Source organism: Podarcis cretensis (genome assembly GCF_951804945.1).
Source record: "Podarcis cretensis genome assembly, chromosome: 5".
Lineage (NCBI taxonomy): Eukaryota > Metazoa > Chordata > Lepidosauria > Squamata > Lacertidae > Podarcis > Podarcis cretensis.
The window spans coordinates 81975319-82002271 of NC_137174.1; the positions used below are offsets into that span (position 1 = coordinate 81975319).

Genomic DNA, 26953 nt, shown 5'->3' on the forward strand with positions numbered 1-26953 from the left:
GAATGCTTCCCTCCGTGAGGGAGCCTTCCCAGACCCGCTGAAAGAGGCGGTTATTAAACCGCTTCTTAAAAAACCATCTTTAGATGCGGCCACGATGGCCAACTATCGCCCAGTTTCAAATCTTCCATTCTTGGGCAAGGTGATTGAGCGAGCGGTGGCCGAACAACTCCAGGCACGCCTGGAAGAAGCGGACCATTTGGATCCCTTCCAGTCGGGATTCAGGCCTCATCATGGGACTGAAACTGCCTTGGTCGCACTGGTTGATGATCTTCGGCGGGCTAGGGACAAAGGTGAGAGCTGTTTCCTAGTTCTGCTGGATCTCTCAGCGGCGTTTGATACCATCGACCATAACATCCTTCTGGACCGTCTTGAGGGGCTGGGAGCTAGGGGCACTGTCATACAGTGGTTCCGCTCCTTCCTCCTGGGCCGTGTTCAGAAAGTGGTGGTGGGGGATGAGTGTTCAGACCCCTGGGCTCTCACTTGTGGGGTGCCTCAGGGTTCTGTCCTCTCCCCCATGCTTTTCAACATTTACATGCAGCCGCTGGGAGAGATCATCAGGAGGTTTGGGCTGGGTGTTCATCAGTATGCGGATGATACCCAGCTCTACCTCTCCTTTAAATCAGAACCAGTGAAGGCGGTGGAGGTCCTGTGTGAGTGTCTGGAGGCGGTTGGAGGATGGATGGCGGCTAACAGATTGAGGTTGAATCCTGACAAGACAGAAGTGCTGTTTTTGGGGGACAGGAGGCGGGCAGGTGTGGAGAATTCCCTGGTCCTGAATGGGGTAACTGTGCCCCTGAAGGACCAGGTGCGCAGCCTGGGAGTCATTTTGGACTCACAGCTGTCCATGGAGGCACAGATCAAATCTGTGTCCAGGGCAGCTGTTTACCAGCTCCATCTGGTACGTAGGCTGAGACCCTATCTGCCTGTGGACTGTCTCGCCAGAGTGGTGCATGCTCTGGTTATCTCCCGCTTGGACTACTGCAATGCACTCTACGTGGGGCTACCTTTGAAGGTGACTCGGAAACTACAACTAATCCAGAATGCGGCAGCTAGACTGGTGACTGGGAGCGGCCGCCGAGACCATATAACACCGGTCTTGAAAGACCTACATTGGCTCCCAGTACGTTTCCGAGCACAATTCAAAGTGTTGGTGCTGACCTTTAAAGCCCTAAACGGCCTCGGTCCAGTATACCTGAAGGAGCGTCTCCACCCCCATCATTCTGCCCGGACGCTGAGGTCTAGCGCCGAGGGCCTTCTGGCGGTTCCCTCACTGCGAGAAGTAAAGCTACAGGGAACCAGGCAGAGGGCCTTCTCGGTAGTGGCGCCCGCCCTGTGGAACGCCCTTCCAGCAGATGTCAAAGCGATTAACAACTACCTGACATTCAGAAGACATCTTAAGGCAGCCCTGTTCAGGGAAGTTTTTAACGTGTGATATTTTATTGTATTTTTGCTTTCTATGGAAGCCGCCCAGAGTGGCTGGGGAGGCCCAGCCAGATGGGCGGGGTATAAATAATAAATTATTATTATTATTATTATTATTATCCGGAGGGAGTTGGAATCCAAGAATATCTGGAGGGCTTCATATAGGCTACCCTTCGGTTAGATGTAAATATTCTGGGTTGTCTGTTCTATGGGTCATGATGGGATTACATGGGGAGAGTTTGACTCTTCCTGTCAAAGCCTGTGAATGTTAATTGTCCACAGTGCCCTCTAACATATGGATTATTTTGCACTTTCCTTTTCAGTTCAGTGATACACCATTGAAGTTATGCGTCTGCTCGACTTCCATCCTGAATTGGGGCTTAAACCCATCTAGCTATTTCAACTGGGTAGACTCATTACTAATATCTGTAATATCTTATTTGCAAATAATTTGAATGTGCTCAAAATCTACCAGGAGCACACTTTCTCTCACCACATGATGATCCCCCCTACTGTCTCTGTATGATGAGATCCAAGTGGAACTGAGGTCCTACATATATGTTACATTTCCTGTGGAGTAAAATTTATGGAAGAGCACAGGATGGCGGGGTGGGGTGGGTAATGTTGAAAGGTAACCCTGTGGATTTTTTTAGGAAAGAGTTATTAACAGGAAGGAATAGGAATCTGGGGTTTAGATCCTGTATCTTTTCTGCATGCTAGTTTTGCACTATAATGCAACCTGCGTTGACACCCAACTGGTACAGTCCTAGTACAACCAGTAAAATCGTTTTCTGTCAGGTAATAATTAGCACTATAAGCCTGGAAACCAATTAACCCTTCTCCCATGTCCCACTATATTCTGTGAGGTTTTATTCATAAACCAATATATAGTGGTACCTCGGGTTAAGTACTTAATTCATTCCGGAGGTCCGTTCTTAACCTGAAACTGTTCTTAACCTGAAGCACCACTTTAGCTAATGGGGCCTCCTGCTGCCGCCGTGCTGCCGGAGCACAATTTCTGTTCTCATCCTGAAGCAAAGTTCTTAACCTGAAGCACTGTTTCTGGGTTAGTGGAGTCTGTAACTTGAAGCGTATGTAACCCGAGGTACCACTGTATCCTGTTCTGAATTCTTACACATGGATTCATCATTTACTACATTCATCATTTACCCCAAGGAGCCTATATGATCCCCACCCACTATTTTACCTGCTCAGCAACCCTGCAATATACATTTGGCTGAGGGAAAGTGATTTCCCCCTGACACCCAGTGAGCTGTATGGCCAGGTGGGGATTTGAACGCTGGTCTCCCTAGCTAATACAACTAATGCAGTGGTGGGAAGCCTGTTCAAGCCTGAGGGCCACATACCTTTCTGGGCTACTTTCCAGGGAAAATCATACTGGGATGGGTGGGTCCAGTGGCAGAAGCAGGCAGAGCAACAAATGTGGCTTTTACCATGTTCAGTAGCCCTGTTTCTGCACCAGCCAGCTAGTCTCCATCCAGCCAAGCAAAAAGCATTATTAGAGTTCAAAGACACATTCCAGCAAAAACTCTCAAGAAGGGTACAAAGTAGGACTGGAGAAGAGGAGTGTGGCTGGGGAGGTGATGTGGCCTGGGAATTTTTTTGATAACCTGGAGGGTTGCTTTTGGCTCCTGGTTCTGAGGTTCCTCATCCTTGACACAACCATTGGGCTCTATTGGCTCCCTCCAACAGAAGAATTGATCTGAAGCATGGACTCCTTTAACCAGTGGACAGATTCCTTCTGTAGGAGGTGGATTCTATCCATTTGATAGTTAAAGGAACTTGAGAATCAAACCCAGTATTAAATAATAAAAAGAGAGAGAATGCTTCTCAAATCAACATTTTAGAAGTTGATATTTCTATTTCTTTGTATGTTTCAAATATTTATTTCAGAAACAGACTTCGTTCTTGTGAAAAGAGTCCAATGCATGACTTATCTGCAGACTGAAAGACCTGAAGGTTTGCGTTTTGTGGGGTGACTTGGGAACTGAATGCCTGCTGGGCCATTTACGATATTCAGTTTGACATGGTTCCCACCATGGAGTCAGTATATTTTTTAAAAAATCCCATGATGATAGAAAAGCCGTTGTGTGAATTCAGCCTTAAGGATATACAGTATGAAGCACAACCTTAGAAAATGCATTTTAATCATAGTGGTTGGTTTTTTGAACATTAATACTATTTTTATTTTCTTATTTGCTACAGTGTTTTTTTTACTGGAACCAGCATGCAATGTGGTAAGTACTTGGAAAGATGTATTTCCTTTTCGAGAATTTTTAAATAAGTGTAGTTTCAAAAAATATCTGAACTCACCTAAATGGGGGTTTGTTTTATGCTCTTGGAACAATTGGTCAGTAAAAAAATATAGGGCTAGATCCAGATATTCATGCTTTACAATACAATTCTATACATGCCTACTCAGAAGTAAGCATGGATTCAATGGGATTTACTCCCAGCTAAGTGCTGAAGGACAGCAGCCACATTCCCACTGAAATCAAATGGGACAAGTTTGTCATGGCTAATTTGACCCATTAATTTCAGTAGGACTAAAATACTATAACAAACTTTATCTGGATCCAGTCATTTAGTCTTTTCTTTTTTAGGGGGTTCTTTAGCTGGGGAGATTTCCCTATACTGAATGGGTAGAAATGGCTTTCATATTAGGTGCAACTGTTTTTACTGCCTCTTTTCACCTATATATCTACAATTTGTTGACAGCCATTTTTGTTCAGGGCTCAGATTTTTGTTCTTTCTTTATGCTCTCAAAGTCTCAAATACCTTCATTTTAATAGTGCTGGTCTCTTCTTGTATGAGATTGTGTGTGTTAGTGCATGAGAGACAGATTTTTTGGGGGAACTATATTTTAGTTTCTTGGTGTGGTATCAGAAATTCAGTATGGCATAAAGCTGTTTATATGTCTAAAGTGCATTATAAAGAGGTATGAATCCACTTTCGGGCATAAAAGGAATTAGATTTGCTACAGCAGCTCTGTGCTGGGATTAATAAAATGCAGAGCAAATAGCTGATGGAATGATCCGTTTGAAGTTGGTACTGGTATCTGGGGGAGCTGGTCAGAATGGCTACGTGTGTGTGTGTGTGTGTGTGTGTGTGTTTGTAGGATATCTGTGTGTGTTTGTGGGGGGAGAGTCAGATTTGTTCAGTATTATTTCTGGAACAGCATTTTAAAATTAGCTGAGATAAAGCCTGCACATATTTGCAGAGCCGGTTAAGCAGGGACAAATCCATCTGTAAACCTAAGTTTCCCTTCATTTCCTTCACTATATATCTCCAAATTACAGTGAATTCATTCCTGGGCTGGAAAGGTGCCAGAAGTTTCTCATCTAGCTATTTGTGGGCTGCCTCTTTCTCTCTCTCTCCCTCCCTCCCTCGCTCCCTCCCTCCTCTCACTCCCCTTTGAGGCTTTCTGATGCCTATAGAGTGAGCTCAACTCAAAGGTTTTCCAGCCTCACACTTTGCTGGTATTCTGTAACAGTCAGATCAGGCTCTGTGTAATATTAAGGAATACTGTGGCAGCATCCGATTCCTAGCATTTTCTCTCTCCTCTGCAGGTGATCCTGCAACTTCACCATGCATCTGGTAATGTATACCTTTTTACTAAATAAACCATGCAGGGGTTTCCCCCTTGATTTTTATGCATCTTTCTGAGTGAACTGAATGTGAATATGGTGTGTGTGTGTGTGTGTGTGTGTGTGTGTGTGTGTGTGTGTTAAGGTATATGTGTAGTTATGTGTTGTGCTGTTTTAAAACTAAATGTATTTAAAGTGTCTGCGTAGAAGATTCTCATCCAAGTAACATTTTCTTTCGGAGCAAATCTTGTGCAAATAGAGATCAGCACAGGCAATTTAGAATGAGTAAGTTTTTCAAAGCAAACTGAAATTGAAGACTACTGTTCACACCAGTATGTCTGAGTGCTGAGATGAGATACTTGTCTGACAGCAATAGATTTAAAAGCAAGGACTGAATAAATATCTAGAGACTCAATGAACTCTGAAATAGCAAAGATCCTGCTGCTGTGGCAGAATCTTTGTAGATTTTTTTTTTTTTTAAATATCTTTTGTCTTTTCGTTTTGCAACTCCTGTAGAGAGAAAAATGTGGTTGTGGTTCAGAGTAACCTCCTAGGGTTCCTGAGCTTCATTATTCAGGAGGCATTATAGCTGTTCTAAATACTTCACCTTGAATAATAAGTAGATCAATGTAAACCTCTGAAGCCAAGAACTGAGTTGTTTTACCATGAGTATTTCTGTGGGGGACCTACATATTTGTGTAAAAAGGCAGTTCAGTTGAGATCTGTCTGACATGTGGCTCTGAGCTTATTCCTAGTGTAAATTTGTAGTAATTAAAGTTAACTTATCAAAATGCTTTGGGGGAGACATCTAAAGATCAGTGTCACCATTGATGGTTCACTAGCATCTAGTGATCTAGATGTGAGATGGCATAGAAGGATCCCAAAAAAGTACCGATATCACTCCCAAGTACAGAAAGGCTCCACATTTTACTTGTTGGCTGATAGGTGTGGCATGAAACATTCACTTAGTCTGCCATCATTATACTTACCTGGGAGTAAGTGCTCTACTGACCACAGTCAGACAGACTTCTGAGTACAAAAGCCATAGGATGGCACTGTTACACTGCATAAGCTTCTGTGAACTCACTATACTGTTTCCTAAAAATCTAATTTTTAATTTGTTGTTACACTCCCTATTTAAATATCCTCATGTATTGATTAAACTTTTACAGCATTGCTCTATCTTTACAAAACCTGTGGATAGGCTGCATAGCTAAGAATCCAAGCATTGCATGCTATTAGCTTAAGGGACAAATAAAGTGGAATGGTGCATTTCTGAGATGGCTAACTGGTATTCGGTTCAGATGCAACTATTTGGGCAATTGTAGGTTAACACTGGCAGGTTGACCTTTGGAAGCTGCATTCATATTTTATTTTTTTTTATTGCATTGAGCGTGTCCTTTGGAAAGATACCTCTGGCGTGAATTGTAAACTAATCCACAGTATTCTGCCATGTTGGTGCATCAAAGCTGTGATATGAGTTAAATGACATCGCAGCTTTGCATTGGTATTAAATTGTGCTCCTGGATTCAGTACAGAAGTTGCTAACTTGCTCCAGGTTGAGGGTCTGAGTGCAAACACATTATTCAAGGAGGGTAGCAAAAGATGATAGGGAGCAGAGTTGCTGAAGACTAGGAGACTAGGAGAAGTGGGTGTAAGTTGGACCAATTCCACAATATCCCATGCACATCAGCATGTTGAGGCATGTCATATGGGAGTTTCCTGTGCCCCTGGTTTCATGCTTTAGTGCAAATCTGGAACTAGGGGAATCAGTACCAAGACAAAAGGTGCATTATAGATTTTTCTATTATGAATAATACAAAAGATGTGCAATAGATTTCATACCGGCAGTGCTCCATGAGAACTGCACCACAGCCTACAATTCACCACATCCACAAGCTGTGCAAGCCACCAGCAGCATGAGAAAGCATGTTCTTGATTGGACATACTCCCAAACTGCTAATCCCTTATTGCGTCCTTAGAAAACAGTCAAATAAAGCTCAAATATTTTGTGGTAGCAGCTCTTGGAAAGCCTTTTCAAGGTGGATTGTGTTGTCTTGTTGGAATACTTTTGCAGTTCCACATGGAACTGCATGCAGTTCCATGGTATGATAGTAGCATTATTCAGGTGTTCAAAAATAAGCAGCTGTAATTGTGTGAGCGATGGGAATGCGCCACACTTACCCACCTTCCCCTGCATACAAGGATGTCTATGAATTGAGGACTTGTCTAAAGCAGGACTCCACTTCATGGCAACACTTGACAGGCTGCCCAGTTTCAGATACAACGGTACCTCGGGTTACATATGCTTCAGGTTACAGACTCCACTAACCCAGAAATAGTGCTTCAGGTTAAGAACTTTGCTTCAGGATGAGAACCGAAATCATGCTCCGGAGGCGCAGCGGCAGCAGGAGGCCCCATTAGCTAAAGTGGTGCTTCAGGTTAAGAACAGACCTCCGGAACGAATTAAGTACTTAACCCGAGGTACCACAAGGTTTTCACCATGTGGAAACCTTGTGGAGAGGGGCAGAGCAAATTCACACAACCCTCTCATGTGATTGTCACTGTATGTTTTTGAATGCTCAGATAGTGTCTGATAAGATTCGCTGTGAGACAACTCAATTTGGTAAAGATCTGTCTCTTAGGGAGTGCAGAAATCAATTCATGATGAAACAACCCCCCCCCCCCCCCGTAAAACTAATATGGTTGTGTGAATCTTGCACCAAAGGAAGTTTGTGTGTTTTGTTCAGCTCTGTTCCCTGCTGTATAACCAACCTTGGACCATAATCTTTGCAGACAGGGTTGTATTATGACTCAAATATACGGTGATATCTGTTCAGGAGAATAATCTTACACCAGTTCTTGGCGTGGAATTTAAAATATTGACTAATGGGCTATGCAGAACTATTATAAATCTAAGCCTCAGCATTCTCTAACAAATTTATTGGACAATTACAGACTATTTTGTTAATTCACACAAATGAAAATGTGCATTAGTGATGATTAATTTACCAAAAGGTGGTTAGACTTTGATTCACTCAATTGTCCAGCCAAAGCCTCGGTATCCATTTGCTAATGGTTGCCTATATATTACAAATGTCAGCACACACAAAGTGCCAACCTTGGAACTTTAATTACATATTGAATACATAATTTATTTGAAAGGCAGCTTAGTGGCATAAAACACCGTAATTGTGCTCTACTTGTTCACAAATTAAGCCATTTTATAGATCAGAAGCGTCTTTCATTGCCTGCTTTGGGTTTTCTGCTCTTCTATAGGTTTGACGTACAGCCTAAAGAACCACAATGTTTCATGCGCACCTGCGGATGACTCTCCCATAACTTTTTTGTATATGGCAATTCTCATTTACGTGAAGAATGTGGATATAATGCAATGTAATGTAAACTGACTATGCACATATATGTTTTGGCTCTGCCATACATGTTGTGAAGTCATACGTGCTGTGAAATCATTGCAATAATTTCCAGTGAGTATGATAAATTGGCTGCTATATAACCTCAGGAAAGTTCTTTATAGTGGTGCAAATATCTGCTCAATCATGAACACCACTGGATTGTCAATTATTATCTCTGTCTAGTCTACCTCTCAGTGTTGTTGTAGGATAAAATGGGCTACTCCCCCCCATATATGCTGGTTGTGGGTCCTTACAGTATGGGTGGGATAAATATGTGACAACTGTGTACACAATTGTGTACACTGGACTGTGATTATGCTGGTGAAGCCCTTGTTACCAGATGGCATAGAATGTTCACAATTATTCCAAGTCCTCAGACAGCAAAGCTCTCAGGACATGTTCAGCCCAGCTGTTGACTGTGGGAGAAGGATAAATTTCCAAATTGGCCAGGATTAAAACATCACACATACCGTATTTTTCTGTTTATAAGACGCCCCTATTTTGGGGGCCTCAAAATTTAGAAAATACGGGGGATTGAGTTTTGGAAGAGGATTATTTGGGGGGCAATTCTGAAAATCACTCACCCACCAGAACGCAGCACACAACCACTCGCGTCGCTTAAAATTGCCGCTTCCAATCTCGGGCTCATGTTTCGTTCTGGTGGGTGAGCGATTTTCAGCACCCCCCCCCACAACAATCAAGCGGCAAAACGCCACTTAAAATCTCAGGCTCGTGTCAAAAAAAACATTTGCCCCCTCCCCCTCAGCACTACCCGTGTATAAGAAGAACCTAAATTTTCAACCTCTTTTGGGGTCAAAAAGGCTCATCTTATACACGAAAAAATACGGTATTCTGTGGGGGAGTCTGAGGACGGGTTTGCTGGCGGTCCAGAAACAAAGTGGCTGAAGGAAGGATGCAGAGTAAGTAACGGACCTATGTATAGGCACCTGAGGGAAGAGGGGGATGTTGAAATAAATGGACAGAGAGGTTTTAAAAAATGGTCTGAGGCAAGCAGAGGGAAACAGGGAACAGTTTCATATTTTGTTCTGTATTAACCAGCTTCTTCTATGGGCTGCTGGCTTCCAGAGTATATAAAACAGGATGATAATGACATCACACAAAGCAACCATAGTGATAGATATAATAAGGAAATATAATGTACCAAAGGAGCACACAGTGGACTTTGAATCTCAGTAACTAGCTCAACAAGTAAGGTGAAAATTCTATAGATAGCTTGTCTGGCATACAAAAGCTCCCATTCATAATGCTGTGCCTTTATTTTAGGGTGGTACAAAACCCCTCTCCACACACAGTGCCTGCAGCTTGTTTTCCGTAAAAATTAAAATGAGTAGAAGGAAATTGTGAATGAGTCCCGCTAATTGGATGAGGTGTTGGGAAGAGGATGAGTTTGAAGGTGCTTGTTGCATTTAAAAAAGGTAATAACTGGGAGGTCATGAGCAACTGATTTTAGTTTGCACTAGTTTCCATGGGTAACTGCAGGGTTAAACAGCGAAAAAAGTGGGCCAGTATGATATGTTTGGCAGTTCCAAATTTGGAAATACTTGATTGATATGAAATCAGCTGCACCTGGAAGAAAACACATATTTCTGATCTATGATAATGAAGCTTTTTACTTTTTGTAGGGATGGGGTTGAGACTTTCAGTTTGCCTTTAAAAGTGAATCTACCAAATCCACACTTTTCAAAACAGTGCACAAACTGAAACAAAGACCTTCTTCAAAATTCACACTCTTCTGAATTTTGCAATGCAGCTCTCTAGTCAACTAAGATGTACAAAAATGCATATAACCATGGTAAAGTTTGCTTTCAAAAGTGCATATATTAGTGAAAATGATATTTAAAAATATATTAACTGGGGGAACTTGCCTTGCAAAAATATGTATGTTGGGCAAACTTGCATATAGAAATGTGTATATTAGGAGAAATTTGCACTAAAATGCTGATGAATTTTCATGGGAACTTTTTTTTTTAAATAATAAACTGATATTGAAATAAGGACAACTGTAGACTAAAAAAATGGGAAACGGTGAAAAACTGAAAATGATGTATTTGTCCTACTCTAGAAAAATGCTGTTGAAACCAATCTGGCTTCTCCAGAATAAATGTTTTGATGATTCCAGTTTTTTAAAAATAATTTAAGCCAAAAATGTTTTCGATTTTCACAAGTGCAAAATTGGTCTCAGTGGCATGGGAAGTGTTTGTATGTGAGTGCTGCATAGAATCGCAGAACTATAGAGGTGGAAGGGGCTACAAGGGTCATTTAGTCCAAACCCTTCAATGCAGGAATCTTTTTGGGCAATTTGGGGCTCGAATCCACAACCCTGAGATTAAGACTCCCGTGCACTACCAACTGAGCTACCTTGTTTCATTCAATCGCCCTGGTTCAAAGTGGTTCTTAACTCTCTGTTAATCAGGGTTCTCATTTGTGAATATGCTTCTAAGGCTGTGTACACACAACATTATATTCTACATTCAGTGTGCACTGAGATCTTGGTGTGTGTGTTTTTTTAAAGTGCTTCTGAAACCTGCCTTACTCCTGAAAAAGCAGGTAATGGTAGCAGCCAGGAGTGCTGCACTTGTGCAGTTTCTACCCTTGCATAGAACAGGACATTTTACCATGATAAGCCATATAACCTTGAGAGTTGGCTACTATAATCTACTCAGCGCTGGGCCGCCTTGAAGATGACTCAAAAGCTGCAGTGGCTGCACAATACTGCTTAATCAATTCAAAACAGATTAGCATGACTATAAGCCATGAGAGTTTTTTGTCGTGACAACCAGAAGTGCAGCCTTCATTTCTAATGACAATACATTTTCAAACCAGAAACCAAATAGCCACAGGGGATTTGCTATCACCTTAGTGTGAATCTATGCTATAGCATCTGTTTGACCACTGTTGGTAGACAAAAAGTTGGTTCAGTTGCTGTCCTAGCCTTATTCTGGTCACAGTGTCCCATTCACCCCTTCCATGTGCAGTCCTGTCTAGGTTATCATTCCTATTAACTGGTACGGGTCTTTCATTAACCCTTCTACAAATTTCCCCCCTTCATTTTATCTGTCTCGGTCCATGCATCCAGGCTGTCATTATTTTGTGGAAGGGATTCAAGTGGATGCCAGAATTTTAGGTTTGTGCATGTAAAGTGGAGTAAAGGGTTCTGCCGCCCTAATGCAACAAACCCACTTTTTAAAAAACATGGGCCTTCTTTCAGCTTGGAAAGGGACAGGGAAGTGACTTGAAAAACGTGAGGTGAAGAAATGACTTGTGAGAAGATATTTAAAAAACCTTGCAAGCAAATCAAGGTGAATGGAGGATGAATGCTCATTGTTGTATGACCATCCACAAATGATCAACAAAAATGGGATATAGTCTAACCCAGGGGTCAGCAAACTTTTTCAGCAGGGGGACAGTCTACTGTCCCTCAGACCTTGTGGGGGGCTGGGCTATATTTTTTTGGGGGGAAGAACGAATTCCTATGCCCCACAAATAACCCACAGATACATTTTAAATAAAAGGACACATTCTACTCATGTAAAAACACGCTGATTCCTGGACCGACCGCCAGATTTAGAAGGTGATTGGGCCGGATCCAGTCCCCGGACCTAGGTTTGCCTACCATGGTCTAACTACTGCATATGACTTGTACAAGCAAATCAGGATTAATGCTGAATAAACAGGTAATCTGGAGGAGCCCTGGGGTGGGTGTGAATATCACCACCAGTCTTTAAAAATGAGAATCACAGCTCCTGCAAGAATGAAGGGGTTACTCAACAGCACCACTTCCACCTTGTCTGGTCCATCTAGTCCAGCATCCTGTTCTCACAGTGGCCTGTGGGAGCAGAACATGAGCAGAAGAGCACTCTGCCCTCCCATGGTTTCCAGCAACTGGTTTTCAGATGCATTTCTGCCTCCCAAGTGCCTCCAAAATTTAGTTTCTTTTTGAGCTCCAAATGATCTCTTCTGCTTGCTTCGTTTAGCTGTTAAAAATCAGATTTCGTGGAACACTGCCGGTTTGTGGACAATCATCGGTCAATTCCAGTAGTTCTGAGACAAATAATAATAATCAAGCCATTGGAACTTGAATCAGCCTGGACACCAGTGGTGGCTTGTGAGGGCAGCAGTGGCGGTGGTGTCCTCCTGGTACTGGCACGTTGCTCATTGAGATGGAGATGTGATGGGTACCTGCAGAGCTGCTACCAACCTGGAGCTTCTTGACCGAAGAACGGTACACTCCTTCTATCTGGGATGGTCGTCCTCTTCCACCGAGCACGCAGCTTCGGGAGGGACGCACATGGAGCTGTGAGGGAGGAAGGGGACACCCGCCTAGCCAGCCAGATCAGCCGAATCAACCCTGGTGATCAATGGGGTGACAGATGTCGCAGCCAGGTCGCCCTCACATCCCCAACCTGGAGCTTCTTGGGCTGCTGGGAGGACACCACTGCCCCCCCCATGAGCACCCCAGCTTAGCACCCCAAGCACCATACTGAACTAAAGGTCCATATGTAGGGTGATGCCTTATCTAACTCATATCTGGTTTCTCTGAGGGGTAGTGGCTCTCCAAAGTCCCAGTCAGGTTATCTGCCCAAGCCTAATGCTGGAGATGCCAGAGAATGAACCTGTGGGGTCTTCTGCTTGCAAAACATGTTCTGTACCTCTGAATGAGTCTTTCCTATCTGTTCAGAATTCAACCCTCTCTAGGAGGGAGGGTGCCATTTGAAATAGGCAAGACCTTTGGGTTCGGTCCCTTGCTCGCATGGTTGCATCATTTATACACAGCCCTCAGCTACGTGGGATGTAATCACAGACATTCAGCTCCCATGCGTGAAGGGTAGCTTGGTCACTAAGGAGTCCAGCTGCTGCAGAACAGCCGCCTAAAACATTTTCTCTGCGACGATGCTGTCTGTATAGTACCTGGTGCATGTCTGTGACAGCTGAGTCTTCAACACCCTTTATCACCAGAGTCTTTGTTTCCATGCCAAATCCAAAACACTCCATCCAACGTGTGTCTTGCCAAACACATTTGGCTAGTTATTAATCTGGAACAGACCATATCAAGTTCAAATAGACTTCAGCTGGTTTCAAACAGCATGGAGAAAATAATGACATCTTGAACTTTACATTATGTAGGCGTCTGTGAGCTTCCTGTCAGGTGTTTTAAAGTACCTGTCTCCATTTTTATGCAGTCTTCTGATCTCCTGCTCATATCATGCTGCCCAAAGGTCATTTCTATCTACTCTTTTGTCTTTCAAAATCAAACTCTAGTATTTACATGCTAAGCTCTCTTTTTTAAGCTGTTGTTTTTCCCTTAAAACATTTTTAGCCTTACTGAATTAGCACAGATGCTCCAGCTTCTCCCATCTGTATACCTTGCAAATACCAGGTTTGTTTGGCAAGCTTTTGTGCTGTCAGGTTTCCTGTTCTATAATATGATTTCCTTTTACAGGCACTTTAGGTTAAAATACCCCACCAAAAAAAATCTACATGATTCTTGCTGTTGGGCTTATTAGGAGTTTGGCTACCTTACCACAATGAAAAATTGATTTTTTTCATTGAGTCTGCTCATAACACTGAGTTCCATGTGGTTGCTTCAGAATATGAGCTGAACAAGCATATCTCAATTTTGGCATGCACATGGTATAGAAATAATAATAATGATGATGGTGATGATGATGACGACGACACCTGCACTGTAGACCTAAGCTGGTTTAACAAGGAACCTTGAGGGTTCTAATAAAAAAATCCCTGGATTCTTTAGGGAAACCACAATGATTTAAATTCTGTAGTGTAGAAATTCCCAAAGTTAGATTGAATGGGGAAAGTGGCTATATGAAACCAGCCCGGGCAGCTCATTTTCCCACACTTGGCCAATGCGTATCTTTTGCTTGTTTTGTTAACAAAACAAAACAAAAAAATACACTACAGATCGCTTTTAAAGGCACTCTTGAAAAGTTTCATCTAAGCTCTAACTTATTCATGGACCATGTTCTCAAATGCCTTGTGTGCATCCTGGCTGCTGCATCCTAAGCCTGAATTTATAACTGTCAAGAATGTTCCTCCAGCTTTATAATGTTTAAAACTCTGCTAAGTTTGAGCTCAGGAGATTTTCCATATTTTTATTTATTTATTCCACACAACAAGGCAACCTGCAACGACTCCCAACTGAACCCAAACAAGCATTAGAATAGATAAATTACATATAACCACCAACTCCAAAAATTGCATTACAAATTCCCAGTGGTTGCATCTTTCCTAATATTTTCCCTCCGCTATTATTTTATTTATATGTCTTCATTGCCCTGGAGCTTCAGACTGAATTTAATCCCAGTTTATTTATTTTATTTATTTAAAAGCACGTCCAAACTACTTAATATTTAAAATCTCTAAGCAGTGTACAAAAACAAACAAACCTACAAATAATAAAACCATATCAGAAAAACAAAGGGGGGGGGGGGAAACTAGAAATCTAGTAATACTAGGGTCCAATCTTATGGACCTGGGCAGAACAATAGGCTTTTCAAGATGTCTGAAGCAAATAATGGGTGATGGCTCATGTATGGCAAAATGAAGGGGATTTCAGAGCATAGAGGCAATAGCAGAAAGTTTTCATTTTTGGGTCATTGCCTTCTGGTATTCTGTAGAGTACTGTGGCATGAGTAAAATTTCCCCAAATGACCTAAGTCAAACAGAGCCAATGTGGTGTCTTCCTGATGTTGTTGAACTACAGCTCCCATCAGCCCAAGCCAGCATGGCCAACAGCCAAGGATGATGGGAACTGTAGTCAAACAATATATGTATGGCACCACATTGGCTATACTATAAACTAAACTTTAAACTAAGTTTAAATAGTGCCACTAACCATAATGCACAGCTATGGTACACAGCCTCCTAGTATTCCTGTACTTACGTAAAAGCCCAGCCAAGAGAAGTCTTCAGAAAATTGACCATTGGACTGATGTTTGGTAGAACAAACATCCCCCCCACCCCACAAAAGTAAGGTAAGAGCAACAAAGCCCCCACAATCTGATAAGTATCTCACCAAAATTTTCCACCCCATTTGATATTTTTGAATGCGGTATCTTTTACCATGAATTGACAAAGAATGGTTATTGAGTGAGAATGGAATAAATTTAAAGTGACTTTTCTTAATAGGAATCTGTAAAGTTTCACTGTTTGGGGATGTGTCTGTGGTATCCCTGAGATTCAGTGCGTAAAAGTGCTGTAGTGTAGCTGCCACTACCTTGAAAACATTTTGTTACCGTCCTTTGCTTAAATTGTCAGAAGCAGATTTCAGGACCACCATTTAATTTATTTGTTTGTTTGTTTTCCATTGAAACAGATTAACAAATGCAAAGGCTGCTTACCCAGTGCTTGGGTGGGCGATGGTTGCAAAGCGGCGCGGCGGCTCCCCTGTCCTCCCAGAGCCACACCATTTTGTTTGTGGCCGTTGGCCCCTTCTCCTGGCTGTTGCAGAGCATCCTGGGTTCCCGCCAAACCCAATCTTGAATTCTGGCCTATTCACGGTGGCCTGAGGGTGGGGTGGGGCCAGGGAGCAGATCATGCATCAGCAGTCTTTGGTCTACTCCCTGGGCATTTATGTGAGCCAGCGACAATTCCTTCAACTGTGGATTGGGTCAAAAGAAGGGTGTTCAGATAAGAGGTGTTGGCTATTTGCAGTATGGTAGCACTGCAGAGAGCTTGCTGGGGAGACCATGCATTAAAAAGAAAGGGACTCAAAAATAACTTAAACAAGGTTTTAATTACAAAAAAAAAAACAAAAACTCCTTATACACTAAATACATCAACAACAAACCAGACCCAACCACCAACCCAACCCCCAGGGTAATGGGAGAGCTAGGTGGTGCTCCTTATATACTACATGCAAATGCTGACACCCCTTAATCAATGCAACTCAGCAGCACCTGCTATGTTTCACAGCTGTAAAGCTGGGTCTCGTTATCTTGCTCTGGCCCCTTAAAGACATACACATTAGGTGGAACAATGATGAACCTTTACATTTAAAGTAACCATTCAACATTTCCCCTGCGGTTCATCATTGTGGAACAAAAACATAAAGCATACTTTGTACATGTTTTTCATGTGTAACCTTTGGAAGTGCTTTTGTAAAAATGTCCGCAATTTGATTATCACCTGGGACATATTCAAATACAATCATTTCGTCAGCAATTAGTTTCTTTACAAACTGTAAACGTAATCTTAAGACTCTGGTGCGCTGCGTATTGGTTTCTGAACATAGGATAGCGAGTCCACTCTGGGAATCAAGGTAAACTTTTACTGGTAGTGTTACTTGCATCTGTAGGTCTGCAAATACTTGCAGATACCATTCTACATCACGAGTGGCCTGAACGCATGCACATAATTCACTCTCGGTTGTGGAGAGACAAACAATGGTTTGTGTCTGGGACTTCCATTCAAATGGACAACCGTTATAACAAAACACCATACCAGACACACCCCTGCAATTATTTTGTTCCACTGCATGAGATGCATCGCAGAAAATTTCAAAACCTTTGTCAATACTTGATGTAAACTGCAACCTATAATGTTTGGTATGTTTAAGGTACATTACCACTCTCTTAAGAGCAGAGAAACATTGTGTAGTGGGCTTTTCCACAAATTTTGCCAGAAAGTGAAAAGCATAAGTTATATCTGGTCTTGAGATTCTTGGAATGAAATTTAGCTTGCCTATAGCAGAACGATACAAAGTTTTGTTAGGAAATGGCTTATCTTCACCTGTAAAGGTGAAACCACACACCATAGGCGTTTCCTTCCCATTTGCATTTTCTAAACATAGCATTTCAACAAGATCATCAATTTTTGCAGTTTGATGAACCAGAAAAGATCCATTTTTGCCTTTCTCAATTTGCATGGATAAGTAATTTTTAGCTATGCCTAATTCCACCACAACAAATTTCTTCTGTAACTGTGATACTACCTGTTCATATTCCTGTTTAGTTTTTGTAGAAATTAACATGTCATCTACATACACACATATCTTTGTTACAGAGTTTGCCCTTTCCTTTATGAACACACAGTTGTCTGCCTTTCCTTGTGAAAAACCAATATCCAGCAATTCTTTTGCTAAAGTTTGGTGCCAATTCCTTCCACTTTGGTGCAGACCATAAAGGGATTTATTTAATTTGCATACCAAACCTTCATCGGTGTCTATGCCTTCAGGGACACGCATAAAAAATTGTTCTTTTAAATCTGCAAACAAATATGCAGTTTTTATATCTAGGTGATAAACAGAATGTCCATGTTGTGATGCATCTTTTAACAAAAGCTTAACTGTTTCATATTTTACACTTGGTGAATAACACAAATCATAATCTTCGCCTGGAATTTGTTGAAAACCCTTGCAGCTGAAAATGTTATTTAAGGTGAAATTGAGAAAGATAACAAATTTAAATTTAATTGGCTAAAAGGGTTGCTGAAAAATTGTAAAACAAGGATGCAAAAAAGGTGAGGTATGGGGAAGTCTGAGAAAGGAGGCTTATGAAAATGAGGTTAAGAATCTATATTTGTGTGTATGTTTGTATTGGTGGATATTTATATGTTGTTGTTATTACTTTGTTTTAAAATTGGAAAATTAATAAAAATTATTATATAAAAAAAAGGAATTTGTTGAAAACCCTTAGCAACTAATCTTGCTTTGTACCTTACAACTTCATTTTTGTCATTCATTTTAACTCTATAAACCCATTTTGAATCAATAAGTCTCATATCTGGGGTTTGTGGTACAAGAGACCAAGTGTTATGCTCTTTTAAAGAAGCTATCTCAGAGTTCATTGCTTTATACCAATTTGCAGCTTGGTGCTTAGGTAAATTCTGAACATCACTGTAGCTTTTTGGCTCAAAAACCGCCTTATTGGCATACACAGTATTAAAATGTTCATCTGCAAAATGTTGTGGCTTCTGTCTCTTTCTATCTGAACGTCTTAGTCCAAAAGGAGAGTCAGACTCCTCAGACTTAATGGGACTAAGTGAACTACTAGTTTCAGGTTGTAAATCATCATTGTCAGACTGAAGAGGTGCCTGTAGGCTAAGCTCACGGTCAGAAAACTCAAGAGAATCTAACCTCCCCTCGGGTGCCTGTGACTTTAAATCATCAAGCAAATTATCAGATTCAACAGGCTTTTTGTCTTTTTCCATTAATTCAGAAGCACCATTTCCTGCTGCTGCTGCTGCTGCTGCTGCTGCTTCCTCTTCTTCCTCAGTACTATCTATACCGTCAGTATCTTGGAAAACAGCAACTCCATTCCAATTTACAGTTTGTATCATGCTTCTGGTAATATGAAATTTGCCAGTTGCTGGTATGTAAATTCTGTACGCCCCCTGCTGGTAGCCCATTAATTTTCCCTGAACACTACGCTCACCCAATTTTTGCTTAGCGGGATAATGCATAATTACATCTGAACCCCAAATACGTAGGTATTTCAGATTAGGGCGTTTTTTAAACAGCTTCTCATAGGGGGTGACATCTAAACCAGAATGATAACTGCGATTTCTAACATAACAAAACGCATTAAGCGCTTCAGCCCAAAAGTCTTTGGGCAGGTTAGCATCGTGCAGATATGTTTTAACCCCTGCCTGTAAGTCACGCTGCACAACTTCAACAAGCCCATTTTGCCAGGGACTTTGGGGGCAAGATAACTCATGAGTAGTCCCCTGCGCTTCCAGGAATTTCTCAAAATCCTCAGAAACAAATTCTCCGCCCCGGTCAGAAAACAAGTTCTTAATTGGTTTGTTAAAGTGCGTTTTTACCCAGTTGCAAAAAACTTTGTACTTCTCAAATGCTTGGGACTTCTCAGCTATTGCATAAGTCCAACAATATCTACTATACTGGTCTATGAGAGTGAGCCAGTACTTAGAACCTCCTAATGATGGTGGGAGTGGCCCAACTAAGTCACAATGTACACGCTCAAATGGCTCAGTTACTTTCCTATCTGAGCACCTGCCCTTGCGTGCAACCTTAATCTTATTCTTGCAACAAGATAGACATTGCATAAAGAATTTATATGGTTTTAAGTTGAGGCCATTAACAATATTCTTTGTCTTAATTACATCAGCAAAATTCAGGTGTCCCAGAATTCTGTGCACCTCGTGGGCACACCCGGAGTGAGGCCTTACATTCCTCAACCCCTGGCTTGACTGTGCTGCTCTGCAATTTATAGGAGATTGGGAGTAGGTACGAAAATACAGTCTATATAAACCATCAGAGTCCCGGGCATACAATAGACGTTTGTTCCCCTCAAAAAACCTCACACATTGAATTTAAGAAACACACACTTATGCCTTGACGAGCAAAACACCTTACTGATAATAAATTGTCCACTGATGGGCAGTAAATGCAGTTCGCTATTGTAATGTTTAAAGAGTCAAGTTTAACAGTACCCCTGCCAAGTGACTGCAAGACTTGCGAATTGGCTAAATGTACATTACCAATTTCCTCTTCGAAAGAAATAAACAAGCTTCGATCATTGCAAACGTGGTGAGATGCTCCCGAGTCCACAATAAAAGAATTCCACTTGGCACCTTTAATTCTTTTAGGATCTGTAGTCCGAGCATGAAAAGCTCGCGGCTCGTTTCTGTCTTTACGGTACGATGTCGACTGCTGGGCTGACAACCGTGACTGACGAACAGAAACAGGCTTAGGAGTACTTTGCTTTCTTTTGGCTCTGCAGTCCTTTGCAAAATGTCCTTGCTTATTGCAGAACCAACAACGCTTGGCAGCTTTAAATGCAGTTGTATCACCACAAGTTTGCATATGGCGTTCCTCATTCTTTCTGGAAATAGGAGTGCTTATGGCACAAGCCTCCCTTCTATCCAACTCGCCCATTAATCTTGCCGTTACCCCTTCCACAGTTAATTGTGCTGGTGGAACGGCAGATATCTGGCTAGCTATGCCATCAAAGTCCTCGTTAAGGGAACAAAGAATGATAAAAACATACTGAATATCAGGTATGTCCATGTCCCTTCCAAATAATTCGCCGCGTATTGCCTCCAGACGTCTCAAGTGTGCTGCCAAATCACCACCAGGCTGCAACTTAGTCTTGTACAACTGCTTGAAAAACGTCAATGCAGACGCTGACTCTTTTCTAACATGCACTGCTGCAAGACTGTCCCACATTTCTTTGGCAGTTTTCTTATTCCTTATATAGACTACTTGCTGGTCGCTGACTGCCAAATTAATTATTGCCCTGGCTTTTGCATCTCCTTTCGACCAAGCATTAGTTACAGGGTCAGGAGGGTCTTCAGTTACATAGGTCCATACTTCCCTAGAGGTCAAAAGCGCCTCCACCCGAAAAGACCATAAACTATAGTTCTCATCTGTTAGCTGTGGGAAGACCAGAGCCTTCTCAGCTTCAGGAACCCGGTCAACCATTCTGGAAATCTTCCAGACCCACAAAACTACGCTAACAGGAGAAGGAGTTTTCAAACCTTTCTCAGAGTCCAAAAACATGCAGTCATCCACTAAGCAGCTGGGCCCATAACCAAAGATGTTGGCTATTTGCAGTATGGTAGCGCTGCAGAGAGCTTGCTGGGGAGACCATGCATTAAAAAGAAAGGGACTCAAAAATAACTTAAACAAGGTTTTAATTACAAAAAACAAAACAAAAACTCCTTATACACTAAATACATCAACAACAAACCAGACCCAACCACCAACCCAACCCCCAGGGTAATGGGAGAGCTAGGTGGTGCTCCTTATATACTACATGCAAATGCTGACACCCCTTAATCAATGCAACTCAGCAGCACCTGCTATGTTTCACAGCTGTAAAGCTGGGTCTCGTTATCTTGCTCTGGCCCTTGCTCTGGCCCCTTAAAGACATACACATTAGGTGGAACAATGATGAACCTTTACATTTAAAGTAACCATTCAACATCATCCAATCTTGAATTCTGGCCTATTCACGGTGGCCTGAGGGTGGGGTGGAGCCAGGGAGCAGATCATGCATCAGCAGTCTTTGGTCTACTCCCTGGGCATTTATGTGAGCCAGCGACAATTCCTTCAACTGTGGATTGGGTCAAAAGAAGGGTGTTCAGATAAGAGGATGATTTACCATTTCCATTCTGGTTGTTCACATACACCAATCAGGTGAAAAACAATCTTGCTTGGGAGGGAGCAGAAGGACAACCAGTCAAACTGTGACTCCTCCACTCTGAGTGTGGAGCCAGTGTGGTGTAGTGGTTAAGAACGGTAGTCTCGAAATCTGGGGAACTGGGTTTGCGTCTCCGCTCCTCCACATGCAGCTGCTGGGTGACCTTGGGCCAGTCACACTTCTCTGAAGTCTCTCAGCCCCACTCACCTCACAGAGTGTTCGTTGTGGGGGAGGAAGGGAAAGGAGAATGTTAGCCGCTTTGAGACTCCTGCAGGGGAGTGAAAGGTGGGATATCAAATCCAAACTCCTCTTCTTCTCTTCTGAGTAATATCCTGTCTAAGGGCTTTTTGGTGTGTGTATATGTGACCCACAGAATTTGTGTCATGTAATTTGACTCACAGGGAATGGATTATTTTGACACTTATGTATTTTTCTCCCCTTCACTTGGCAATTTCCAAAGGCACAGGTGCGTATCAGAATGCAACCGCCTTGCTTCCTGAGTGTTTCTACATCTCTTGATTGCAATCCATGCTTGTATTATGAACTATGTGGTTAAAAGTTGAAAGTGCTAGAGGCAAAGGTTGTAAGCGATGAGAACTGTTCAAGTGATCACTGTCAGCCACAAGAGCAAGGCATTATGTTAGTTAGGTTTAAATTAGCAGGAAGTAGAACCATTCTGAAGGGACGCAGGTGGCGCTGTGGGTTAAAGCCTCAGCGCCTAGGGCTTGCCGATCGAAAGGTCGGCGGTTCGAATCCCTGCGGCGGAGTGCGCTCCCGCTGCTCGGTCCCAGCGCCTGCCAACCTAGCAGTTCGAAAGCACCTCCGGGTGCAAGTAGATAAATAGGGACCGCTTACCAGCGGGAAGGTAAACGGCGTTTCCGTGTGCGGCTCTGGCTCTGGCCAGAGCAGCGATGTCACGCTGGCCACGTGACCCGGAAGTGTCTCCGGACAGCGCTGGCCCCTGGCCTCTTAAGTGAGATGGGCGCACAACCCCAGAGTCTGTCAAGACTGGCCCGTACGGGCAGGGGTACCTTTACCTTTACCTTTACCTAGAACCATTCTGAACAGGGCAAATCTAAAAATTACTTTAGCCCTACTGAAGCCAAGTCCAGCATTATCCTAGAAGCTGGTTGTAGTAGGGCACTGGTGAGGAAACTTTGGCCTCCCAGATGTTGCCATGCTTGCCAGAACTGACGGGAGTTACAGTTCAGCAACAACTAGAGGGCCTACAATTCCCCTTCCCTGCTCTAGGGTTAGGCACAGTCTAGTGAAACCACTGTTGAATCAAATGTGATGGCAAAGCCCATCCAATTTCAACCAAGCTGTGTGTAATAGGTTGCTTATAGTTTGCTTATAAAGAAATATCCATGTGTATTCAACATACATTTTACTGGATTCCCATCTAAAGGATTTTCTGGCGTATGAACCTACCCAGTGCTGGGGATCCTGTGGGAAGAGATGTCAGCTTTAGTTTCTATTTATTTATCATTTTCCCAATCAGTTTGGTTTGCTCCATTTGTGATTTTTATTTTTTTTTAAAAAAAGGTTCACATGGAAATTTATATGCCTGGGATGATTGGAGTTGAATGATCAGAGCTCTAATTTGCTGCCTCTCATTTCAGGGAAACTGTTTGCCAACAATGATTTGCATTGAAGCAAAGTAACATTTGCATATATATATATATATATATTGGTGAAAATTTGGTAGTTTTATCCTGCAGAAATCTGGTCACTAGCCTCTAAAGGAGCGCATTTTGACATTATCAGTAGAAGTGCACTCAGAGCCTGAGCAACTTGCTGAAGTTAATTGCCTGAAATTCACACAATTTAGTTACCGTTTAACAATATGCAGCCAATAACAATGTAATGGTGCATTCCTAATTTGTGGTTATTCAAAGCCAGAAGAATAGAAGCAGTGAGAAAATACATGCCACAGATTTGGAAAGGCACAAAAAGTCCAAGAGGGTGCAAGCATGGGTGTTGAGTTAGAGTTAAGGAAGATCCAAAGGCCAAGAAGGCTTCTTTAAAGAAATGGAAGTCAGATCCAAATGTGGAAAATAAAAGCATCCTCAACTCTGACCAAGCAACTATAAGCAGGCAATGAGGCAAGTGGAAGATAGATTTTTGAACTGCAAATAACAAAAAACATATTTAAACAACGTTTCTTTAAATACATTAGAAGTAGAAAACCACCTAGTTGGCATGTTAGATAATGGCAGAGGTGTAAAAGGATTAATAAAGTTGAAGACTGCAGAAAAGTTCAATGATTTCATTGGGGAGAATATTGTAGAAATACCCATACTTGGGCCACAGGAGGGACATTTGTTTATTCCAAATCAGGTTTCAGTGGATTCAAAAGCAGAAATTTGCACTGGACCTCCTAGGGAGGAGGCATGCATAAAAGGACCTCCAGTGATGATCTTGGGGTCTGGGCAAGTTCTTACGGGGAAAGTCCTGAGGTACAGAGGTCCTAAGTTGCACAAAGCTTTAAAGGTCAAAACCAGTGCTTTGAATTGGGCCCAGGTACAAAATTGGCAGCCGGTGCAGTCAGGCCAGAACCAGTGTTATAGCTTCTAGTTCCAGTTAACCATCGAGCTTTGGGCTTTGAACTTTCCTGTGTCAACACGTAGGGAGGAATCATTACAAAGAGGGATACACAACACGTGTGTGTATGTGTGCGTTGATGAATAAACTCATTGATGTAATGCAGTTTCCTGCACATTTTCAGCCAGCTGTTCTTTTGTTCCCTAGTCTTAATACTATTTTTTAAAGAATAAAATAAGATCAGAGGTTAATTTTGTGATTCCTGGAGGGCATTTTTCTTTCAGAAAGTTTTACAGAAGCCTTCTAGAATATATTATGCAGGTGATTCCATGAATCCATAATATGAGAGCAATTAACTGAGCCTATCTTGAATATGTTCTGCTCCATATTAATTGAGCAATAGATTGTATTTGTGTGGTGGAAAGAAGCTGTGTAACAATAAAATTAAAATTAAAGGTGTTTTTTTTTTGTTTTTTTTAAATCTCCTTCTTGACAAACATATATTAAGAGCCCGAGACTTAATTCCAGTTGATCCTCTCTCATGATTTGTGAAAGACACACCTGATTTTCCAAAAAGGTTACTGGAGATTTAGCATACTTCAAAAATAAAAATAAAATCTAATATGAGTAGCAAGCTGACTTTTTACACTCACACACTTGCTAATTTACATTAAATGTACTTGACAGTTGATATGCTACTGCAACAGTAGGAGGCAACCAAGAATACTTGATAGGAAGACTTAAAAGGAACTGAACAGATTCTGTTAAACTGTTAAAAGGACTTTAAAACAGGATTTGCTCCAGGTTCAAGGGAGTGTGTGGTGGTAAAGTCCCCTCTGGTGGGCTCTCTTGTCTACAGGAATCCAGTTGGCTTACCTGGTAGGAGCATCAGCAACCGGTGGCAACAGCAACAGGTTTCCCAGTCAGTCTCAGGTGGCTGCCACTTTAATTTCTGATCATAACCCAACATAGTGTCACTCCAGGGCACTGTGGGAAACTAGAGTGGTGGTCAGGAGACTTGATTTAATGAGGGCTCAGGAAAGGCCATGCCAGGACTTTGGGTCTCTGGTAACTTTCCAAGGGTGCTGTATGCAGCCATTTTGTCTGCTTCTTTAAATAAAATCTCCCCAAATATATTTCATACATATATAATGTTTCATAGTGACTGTAACTCATGCAGGCATGGCCAACTTGTCATTTGCCAAGCTAAGCGCTGCCCTAAACTGGACAACAATTTCCTCATTCTTGAAGCCCCAGGCAGCAAAAATAATGCAATATCCTTCTAGGGTTTTGCATTTGGCTTGGTCACAAAGTTGTGCTGGCTTAACAGTAATATTTATATCTAGCTTCTGTCATGTCATTTGCAACCGGGTGTTATTAGTGATGTCCAGCCTTCAATGAACCACTAAATCGAACATAACCTTGAATCACTAAGAATTGCTGCAAATTCAACCTTGTGTACACCTAGGCATATAAATTAGCATATGCAAATTAAATGCAAACTGGTGTCCTCTTTGATGCATTTCCGCTTTTTGTGGGTGTGTGAGTGGGTGTGTGAGTGGCCACTTTAATTCCAGAGGGTACCTAGATGATTAGAAGAACTTTTGGGGGGCAGTGTAAAGGTTTGATGTCAGGAAGGAGGCAGGCTAAGCTCTGTTACCTGGGAAGAACTCCACTTTTGGATCTCTGGACGCTGCCCAAAGACTTTGAAAAAGCCTCTAAGGTTCCCTTAAAAGTGGCAAGATAATATTTCAAGGCTTTGTTAATTAAAACAAATGCACTTTACGCTCATATATTATTTCAATATAAACTTGTCCAGATACTATTATTATTCTAGTAGATGATTTATTTTTCTGGCGTGTATAGTCTCTGGGGTAACAGCTACCTATGTATTTATAACACGTTAACAATGAATCTTGAATACTTCCTTATTTGGAGCCTTTAACATGTAAGTATCACTCCCCTCCTCCCCATACATGCTTTCTGGGGACTCATCTGTAAACATGGTCACAGAAATTGGGCTGTGCTTCAAATTGGGGCTGCATAAATACTAATAAGGGATAAAACAGTCAATCTTTCTGGTCTTTGGGCATTTAGCACATTTATGTCAGATATGCCTAAATGCTCAAGAAACGTCGTGTATGTAGAACATGATTCATCTGCCATTTACCGACTTCCCCTGAAATAAAGTTATGATCATAATGGAGTTCACACTTGATTCTCTTAAAACCTTATCTTACAGAACCCAAGTCAATGTTGTAACTCACTTGGCAATGTCTTTTCTTGGAGGCTATTAAATATATATAGAACCAGTCATAGCAGGGTTTTTTGCTATGTAATTTTTCATAGAATAAAAATATCCTATTGTGATAGTTATTGATCAAAAGATTTCTCTCTAAATGGAAAACTTCTATCATGCTCCACAATCTTAGGCTGCTGATACTGATACATTTAACCCTTTGCACAGAGGTTACTATAGAAGGCATCTTCATAGTAAGTATGCAGTAACCATGCCCAGAATTTCAAGTAGATCATGTTTGTGTGTTAAATTATATATATTGGGGTATAACACATATGGCTGTAACAGATAAGTGGTAAATATAAAAACCACCGGATTCCAAATGTCTTTTTGGAAATCCAGGTTTTCTTTTGCCCAAAGGTGCTCAGGGCTGGGACCAGGTGGGTCTCCCTGTGGAGAGCATTCCATAAAGTTGGCACCACTACTGAGAAGGCCCTGCTCCTGTTAGACATCCCGTCAGAAGGGTTATACGGACCAGAAGCTCAAGGTGTGCATAGGAAAGCACATCTAGGAATAGGCATA

The 26953-nt window shown here is 41.9% G+C and overlaps 1 protein-coding gene across 2 annotated transcripts in view; it reads left to right on the forward strand.

Moving 5' to 3' along the window:
- Positions 1–4908: 4908 nt before the first annotated feature.
- Positions 4909–26953, forward strand: part of LOC307216995 (schwannomin-interacting protein 1) — a 387429-nt gene continuing 365384 nt past the window's right edge. Inside the window, exon 1 of one of the 2 annotated variants that reach the window (XM_079977952.1) lies at positions 4909–5040. In XM_079977952.1, the coding sequence (XP_079834078.1) occupies positions 5032–5040 (9 nt within the window). In that variant the 5' untranslated portion in view covers positions 4909–5031. The remainder of the gene's footprint in view (positions 5041–26953) is intronic. The other variant, XM_079977955.1, reaches the window with a different exon arrangement.